Source organism: Anser anser (assembly GCF_964211835.1).
Source record: "Anser anser genome assembly, chromosome: 11".
Lineage (NCBI taxonomy): Eukaryota > Metazoa > Chordata > Aves > Anseriformes > Anatidae > Anser > Anser anser.
The window spans coordinates 21,450,530-21,458,871 of NC_139732.1; the positions used below are offsets into that span (position 1 = coordinate 21,450,530).

The 8,342-nt window shown below is 60.4% G+C and overlaps 1 protein-coding gene across 1 annotated transcript; it reads right to left on the minus strand.

Annotated features, from left to right (window-relative positions):
• Positions 1-3,437: 3,437 nt before the first annotated feature.
• FOXF1 (forkhead box F1) lies at positions 3,438-7,898 on the minus strand. The gene is made up of 2 exons (XM_083851582.1): positions 6,733-7,898; positions 3,438-4,876 (listed from the first exon to the last, which is right to left on the minus strand). The coding sequence occupies exons 1-2, from the start codon at positions 7,793-7,795 to the stop codon at positions 4,716-4,718; spliced, it is 1,224 nt and encodes a 407-aa protein (XP_083707708.1). The 5' UTR covers positions 7,796-7,898; the 3' UTR covers positions 3,438-4,715.
• Positions 7,899-8,342: the final 444 nt, after the last annotated feature.

An 8,342-nucleotide genomic window follows, 5' to 3' on the forward strand; every position in this document is an offset into this window, starting at 1 on the left:
TGGGGGTCTCCTCCAGCCAGACGCATGCTCCCCTACATCAGTTATGTCGCTGAGGTCGAATCCCAGTGCCAAAGACTTTTTGGCACAAACATGCAAATGCCAAGCCTGCAGGAACAACCCTAGCACTGTCTTCCTGCAGAAATTGGTATCAGGCAGGAGTTATGCTTGTAAGCACGCATGGAAAGTGAGCAAATGTCCAGGTTTGGTCTTCTGAAAGCGTGTGGTCTTCCAAAATAAGTCAAAGTCCCCTTTTGAGAAAGTTCCCTTTTGAAAAGTGAAAATTACTGTAACTGAGATCTACTGACGCGTGTAGGTCCCAAACTTCTCGGATTCAACACAGAAGTCAGGCACCCAATTATCCTGGTGGATCTGAGCCTTCACCTGCTAAAAAGTACAGACCAAACTCAGAACTTGGCCTCCTAAATAACCTTTTAAGATTCAAAGGATCTGTTTCCACCAGCAAAGTCTCCAAAGTGCCTAGTTTGCTGCTAGTCTCCGTAACCACCCCCATCCAAGAGCATCACGTGCTGAGTATACATGGGATTCTCTATGCAACCCCATGCCACATATCCCCATCCATCCCACGTGGGGGTAGAACAGGCCTAACCTAGAAGCATCCCATAAAAACGGTTTGTCCGATGTGCTCAAGCGCCAACGTTTCGATGCTAGATTTGAAGATGAAGGAAAGGGCCGTTCACCTTCGGAGCTCCGGCTACCAGAAAGCGGAAGGAAAAAGAAAAAATAAATAAATAAATAAATAAATAAATAAATAAGAAAAAGAAAGGAAAAGAAACCTCAACCCCAAGCCCGCAGCACCCACCCCAGCAGGGCGCACGGAGGAAAGGGCGGACGCCTCCCGGAGCGGTGCGCGGTGCGCGGCACCAGGTGGCGCTGCCGCCAAGGGAACGGCTCCGCGCCGCCCCCGGGCCCGCTCCCCCTCCCCAGGTGCCGCCCCCCGACCAAAGGAGCCCAGCATCGCCCCCCCGACCCCCCCCCCGGCGGGGACCTCAGCCCCGCACCGCCTCTCGTGGGGTTCCCAAGTGCAGCTCTCGCACCCTTGGGGCTTTCCGCGCCCTGCCCGTGCAGGACCACCGTGTGCCCCCCCCCAGAGCAAGCAGCTGTGCGCACACGAGCGTGCAAGGAACAGGGCAGTGAGTGTGCACATCCAGCTTCGTGGCAGGGGAAGGAAACGCCCGGGAAGCATCAGGGCCACCAAGGCTCCTTGCCACCCAAATGCTCTTCTGTGGCACCACCTGGCCCTGCTGCCTGGTGCCTTCTGGGTCCCCTTGTGCCACATATAGTCGGAGGCACCAGGCCTGTTTCTTGCTGTGCATCGAATTTCAGCACAAGAGCCCTGTATAAAGCTCACGGGCCACCGCAGGGCATCCGCAATGGGAAACTTTCCTATAGTAGAAACACCAAAAACAAAGAAAACCAGGTAGTTTTATCACCTATGGATGGGGCAGCGGGTGATGAGTAGTGAGCAGATCCCTGATGCTCAGCGGAGCTACATCAGCTGACCACGGCTTGGAGCTGGACAAGGGGAGGCTGTTGCGTGAGCAAATACCGTATTTCTGAGCAAGCCTACTTCTCCTCTCCTCTTACAAGGCTCCACCAGTGTTTCTGAACAAGCTTATTTCTCCTCACCTCCCAGCAGAGCCCACCCGACCGCACAGACATACACGCAGAGCTGCTACAAAGGGGCCGGTTGTGATAGCAGCTAGGTTTTTTGCCATCCGCCGGGACAACACATGCAGGGAAAAAGCAGGTTTGTCTCGTGCAGAACAAGGGCTGGGGGCAGGAGCCCGTAGGGTTTCATCCTCTCCTCCCTAGTGGAGGTGTCTGAGATGGAGAGCTGCCTGTTTAGACTGCGCTCACTGGCTTGAGGAGTATGTGGCGTCCACGGTATGCAATGGTTCTGTTTTTCCAGGTTTGGCGGCATGGGGCAGGGGAACCGATGGGAGGGAGGAAAATGAATCACGCGAACCTTTGTTGGGGACCAGATATCAAACTTTGCTCAGGCTGGACCCGCGGATTGCAAGGTGTCTGCCTGCCCTTTCCATCCCCTGCAGACACCAAGCTGTGAGCGGATCGATAATACACACAGAGGAGCAAGTTCAACGTGAATCTGAAGGATGAAACGAGTCTTAGGAGTGATAGTGAGATTTCAAGGAAGGAAAAACCACTTGGCAGAGACTGAACTCCTCACCCTGAGCCTCTATCTCAACCACACCTAGCACAGATATGTGCGTCAGGAGCGAAACCTCAGCCTTCAGCTTGTACGTTAAAAAGATGGTAACAACACGGCTCACCTCCAGCAGGGACGGTCAACAGTGCAGGGAACAGAGGGAAGGATCCATCCAGAAAGGCGCAAAAACAGGGGAACCCCAGTAAATGTTGCACATAGTTCGCCATTAGCCTAAGCAGACCTACCCTTGAAAAACAAACACCCAAAAATAATAATAAAAAGAAAAAATCCCGGAGAGAGGCCTCTACCAGCTCTGACAAAGCCTTTCCCACCTGCCTTAATTAGAAGAGCAATTAGAAAGATATTTTGTTGGTTTGTTACAGGCTGAGTTTCCTTTTAATTAAATTCATTACATAAAGCTGAGCTAATTAGCGCGCTGTAACCTAATTTGCCTGTAAAAAGAGAGAAATACCCGACGAAGGAATCAGATTTAGCCGTATGCATCTCATTTTTTTATTGTTTTTACTCCATGGCTGGCTTCGTAGCATGAGCTGATGTGGGCGCGTTGGCCTCCGGGTATCGTAAAAGGGGAATTGCCTTGGGAGAGGGGGTGACAAACCCCACTCGGCAGCCACCGGCCTGTCCCCATCCTTGTCCCCATCCCCGTCCCCAGCCACCCGCTGTCCCGCAGGCACGGAGGGTGCGGGTCTGTCCCCGCCGAGCGCAGCGCGGTGACCCCGCGGGAGCCGCTCCAGCCCCCCGTTCGCCCGCTTGAATTTCTTATTTTTATTTTTTTTAATTATTTTTAATTTTTTATTTCCACGGCGAGGGAAAAGCCTGCGTGCACCTCCGCGGCGCTGCCCCAGCAGACGCGGCTTTGCCGAGCCGGCCCGCGGCCGCTCTCCCCCTGCCGCGGAGGTTCCCCGGGTGCCCGAAGCCGCCGGGGTCCCGGCCGGCCCCGAGGAAGAGGAGGAGGAGGAGGAAGAAGGAGCCGAGAGCTGGGGCTCCGCAGCGACCCGCCACGTCCCCCAGCAAGGAGCAAATTGCTGTCGGGCACCGCGTTTCGCTTTCTCCTTGGGCAAGGCGATAACAGCAGCAAAAAAAAAATTGAAAATCGCCTCCGATTTGCCTCCCTCCTCTCTTTATTCTTCTCGGGGTTTTTTGCCCCAAACACCCGAAGGTTTCCGCGGCCGGGCGGCCCCTCCGCGCCCCGCGGAGCCCCCCGACTCCTCAGATATAATTACGCGTCTTACACCGCATGCTCGTTTATTTGCTGCTCATACAATCGTGAAGCCCATGTACAAATAACATACATGTTTTATTTCGGTCCGATTTTTTTTTTTTTTATCCTTAGGGACGAAACGTACACAAAAGGGCAGGGCGGAAAAAAAAAATAAACCAACAAAAACAAAATCAAAACCAACCACATAATTACAATTTTATACAGTGCAGAAAGAAATTAAAATAGGTGTCACCGAACTGTACAAAGGGCAAAAAAAAAAAAATAGAGGGGGGACGGAGGGGAATAATCCTTCATTATATATATATTTCTATAAAAACATATGGAAGATTGTCTTTACACAAAGACCATAATCGGTTTAAAATTTACAAAGGTTAACTAAAAAAAAAAAAAATCTATATGGCAAATATTGCCAACAGAGCTCCACCGCTTTAATACTGATCAACTGAGACTACTCGTGTCTCGATTATTAGCAACAACAACAAAAAAAAATGTAGAATAAATAACAGAATGAGCATGGCTGTCTCTTTTCAAAGTGCCTTATTCTCTCTGCATAGGGTCTGATCCTGCAGTCTTTATGCAGGCAAAAAAAAAAATTATATATATAGTTACAAAAGAAAAAAATCCCTCTGAGAGATTTTTGCCCGCTGTGTGTTTGCCGGCAAAGAAACAAAACTAAGAAGATATTTCTCGGAAGTAGGGGCTCGAAGTGAGACGGGACCGAAGGGCCGGGCCGGGAAGCCCGGAGGCGACCGAGGGGGCAGCGCGGAGCGGCCGCGGGCACCGGGGGGGTCCTTGGAGCCCCCGGCCCCAGCCGGCTCTGCCCCTACCCACCGGGGTGGTGGCATCGCTCAATGCACTGACTTAGAAAACGTGGTTAGCAAATTCTTTTTCTTCTTTCTTTCTTTTCTTTTCTTTCTTTCTTTCTTTTTTTTTTTTAAAGGAAATAATCAAAACCTCATTTGTCAAACTCTTAACCCAAACTCGCAGTCGGGGATTTCGGGTGAGGAGGCGGCGGTGGGTGTTTCGGGGGGCTGCTTTTGCTTTTCCTCTCACCCCAAGCCGACCCAAGCGGAGAAGCAGAAGAAGGCAGAGACCGTCTCTGATTGAAGACACGTGTTGGGGCCGGGGCCGGTGCTCGGCCGCCGCGCACGGCGGTCCCCGGGGCTCCCGGTCCTTCCTCCCGGCCCGGAGAGACCCCCCTGCGCCCCCAGGGTCCGGGGGGGGGGGGGCTCGGTGCCCGGGTCAGGCCTCGACGGCCCCGGGAGGTGGCTTTTCCGCCCCGTATCACATAACGCACGGCTTGATGTCCTGGTATGTCACTTGTTGGTGGTAATAGGAGCCGCTGCCCGCCGAATGCATGGAGGAGGAGGCCATGGCGTTGAAAGAGAAGACGAATTCCTTTCTGTCGCACATGCTCGGAGACTGGGAGTGATACCGCGGGATGCCTGCGGGACAGGGGGGAAAAGAATTGTCAGCCGTCGTGGGTACAGTCAGTAAAAGAGGTTGAGCACGGCGGAGAAGCCGCCGCCCGCGCCTCGCAGAGCCCGGTTGGGAATTTGGGGTTTTACACCTCAATATTGGGGCAGGTGGCGACGAGGAAAACTCCACGGCCTCGGCTCTCTCTTAGCCGGCCCGAGGAGACTACAAGGAGATGGTTTGGGTTTTGTCTCGGGTGGTTTTCATTTTATTTTAATTTTTTCCCCCCACTTTTTGCGCCCTCGAGGGTGCCGGGTGCTCCCCGCGGGGTGCGGAGCGGGGCAGTGCGGCCGCTCTAAGCCCAGTCCCGACGGGCCGGCCCCGGAAAGCGGCCAGAGAGGCCGAGGGCGAAAAGCAGCCGAGGGCGGAATTTTCTCTGCCTCTTCTGCAGCCGCCTGGGGACGTAAAAAGGCCCCGAAGTGTTGGGGTGCGCTCGGGAGGAGCCGCGGACCCCGGGCCGGCGCTGGGAACCCGGGCGATTTTGAGGAGCTGCTGCCCTCACGCTGCGGGCGGACCCGGCGCCTTCTCCGGGCGGCTTTTTGCTCCTTTTTCCAGCGATTTGGGGTTCGTTCAAGGTCTTTCCAAGCGAGCTGTGCACGGCAGATAACCACCGGCGCGGTGGCGGAGCGGGGACCGAGGCGGGAGCCCGGCGGGACCCCGCAGACGGCCGCTGTCCCCGCCACGGCCCGGCCCGGCTCGGCTCGGCGCTGTGCCCGGGCCAGGCCTCGCTGTCCTCCCTCCAGCGCCTTTCCGCCCTTCCCTCGGCGCTCCTGCCCCGCTGCCGCTGTTTTACACCCTGGCCGCGGGGTTTTTCTCGCTCCCCCGAAGGCGCGGGGATGCTGCGCAGCCCCCAGCCCCGCTCCCCGCACCCCGACAGCCTCCCCGAGGGGACTTTGGACCTCCGCACGAAGGCCAGCCCCGGCCTCCACGGCCCTCCGCAGGCCTCCGTGGTCCAGCAGAGGCCGAAAACACGACACCCCCCCTCCGGGCCAGGGCAAAGCCTCCTCCGGGCAGCAGCAGCGGGGCTGCGGGGGGGCCGAGGCCGGGCCGAGGCTGCGGGGTGCAGGGAGCCCCAGCCTCCGACTTCCGCATGGGCGGAGGAGCGGAGGCCGGAGGGAGGCGGCGGGCCTGGAAAACACAGCCCCGAGGAAAACACAGCTCCGGCAGGAGCGGGTCGCGGGGGCGGTGGGGGCCGGAGTCGGGAGGAACCGGGTGGCGGGCACCCCGGTGGGGAAATCCCCCCCATTTCTCCCTCCGACGTCGCTGGGAGCCTCCGGAGCCCTCGATAACCCTAACCCTAAGGCCTCGATAGAGGTTGAAGACCGGAGCCGAGCTCCCCGTCAGCCGCTGTGGGGCTGCCGGCACCCCTTCGTCCTCCCCCCTCGCCCCTTCCCTGCCCCGTCCCCACCGCTCTGCCCTCTCCTACCTATTCGCTCCGAGCCCCGGCACCCCCGGCACCCATCCCGGGCCTCACCTTCCCGCAGCCCCGCTCCTGCCCGAGCCCACCAGTCCTAGGCCCGGGGCAGCTCCGGCCGCAGAGCAGCCCCCGGGGGAGCGGAGCCCGGGGCTCGGCGGCTCCCGGCCCCGCAGCAGCGACGGGGCGAGCCCCGACGGCACGAACCGCCCGGGCAGCATCACCGTGGAGCCAGCCGGTTCCCCCGGGAAAGGAGGCGAGGAGCGAGGGCACGGCGGCCTCTCCCGCGGCGGGGGGATGCCTAAAAACGGTCCCCGACCCCCTCCCCCCCCCCCCCCAGCTCCGCCGGCAGCCCCCGGCCGAGCCGTCGCGGCGGGCTCGGGGCTCTCCCCACGCGTGTCCGCGCCTCACCTTGCAGCTCGGCGGTGTTGTGGCTGTTCTGGTGCAGGTAGGACTGGTCGAGGGAGTGCGTGGAAAGGCTGGAGGAGAGCGGGTTGGCCGTGGGGTTGCAGGGCGACAGCGGCTGCTGCTTGATGTAGGAAGCTCCCGTGTTCAAGGCGGCCGAAGCGGAGGGAGCCCAAGCCGAGGCCGAGCTGGAGTAGACCGAGTGCGGCTCCATCACGCCGCCGCCGGCGAGCAGCGGGGAGGCGGGCACGGAGCCGTCGTGGTGCGGGTATTCCCCCGCCGAGGAGCCGGTGCAGCCGCCCATGTAGGAGTGCCCGCCGTTAGCGGGCAGGTGGGGCACGGAGTGGCCGGCCAGCCCCATCCCGTCCACGTTGCCGGCCAAGTGGCCGTTCATCATGCCCAAGCCCCCCTCGAGGGAGAGGCTGTTGGGGGGGCACGAGAGCCCTCCGGCCGAGCCCTGGAAGCTGTAGCTGTCGGGGAGGTGGTTGAAGCTGAGCCCGTTCATCATGCTGTACATGGGTTTCAGCGCCTGGCATTTCCTCCTGAAGCCTCGGGGCCGGCGGCGGAACGAGCCCTCCTCGAACATGAACTCGCTGGCGGGGTCGATGGTCCAGTAGTGGCCCTTGCCCGGGCGGCCCAGCCCTTTGGGCAGCTTGATGAAGCACTCGTTGAGCGAGAGGTTGTGGCGCACCGAGTTTTTCCAGCCCTGGTAGGAGCCGCGGAAGAAAGGGAAGCGGCTCTGCAAGAACTGGTAGATCTCGCTCAGGGTCAGCCGCTTGGAGGGCGAGCTCTGGATGGCCATGACGATGAGGGCGATGTAGGAATAGGGCGGCTTCTCCGGCCGCCGGATCCCCGCGTTCGTTTTCTTCGCTTTAGGGCCGCCGCCGCCGCCCGCCGCTCCGCCGCTGCCCGCAGCGCTGCCGGCCGGCCCGGGGGGGGCCCCGGGGGCGGCGTCCATGGCCGAGCTCTGCGGCTGCTTCTCGGCCACGGAGGACATGGGGCCGTAGCTGCTGTGCGCCGGAGGAGGAGGGGGCTGAGAGGACAGAGCCTGCTGCGCTTCTGCAGTCATCTACGGCCAGGTCCGCGGCGGCCAGCCCCGGCCCTCCTCCGCCACCCCCCCCCGCGCACCCCCCCAAAAGGCCACGCTGCTGGGGGCTCGCCGCGACGGCCCCCCCCCCCCCCCTTCCCTGTGCCCCCCTTCCTCCTCCTCCTCCTCCCGGCGGGGTTTGTTTCCACCGGGAGACTTCACCCCTCGGCGGCTAAACAAATGGCAGCGACCCCCCCCCCCCCCTTTTCCCTCCTCCTCCCACTTTATCCCTAAATCCGAGCCCGGCGAGCGAGAGGCGGAGGGCTGGGGGGGAGGCAGCCGGGGCGGGGGGGGGGGGGGGGGGAGAAAGAAGCCGGGCTCGGTGCTCGGAGGGAGAAGCCGCCCCCTCCGCTGCCCCCCGGGCTGCCACCGCCGCCGTCCGCGTCCCGCCGGGCCCACCCCCCCCGTTTAGCTGGGCCGGTGCCTCGGGGAGCTGCTTCCCATCGCCGTGCCTGCCGAGTCTGCCCCCGGCCCCGCCGCTCGCCTTTTACTTTTTATCTCTCGCCGCGGCCGTCTGCCGCTCCTTGAC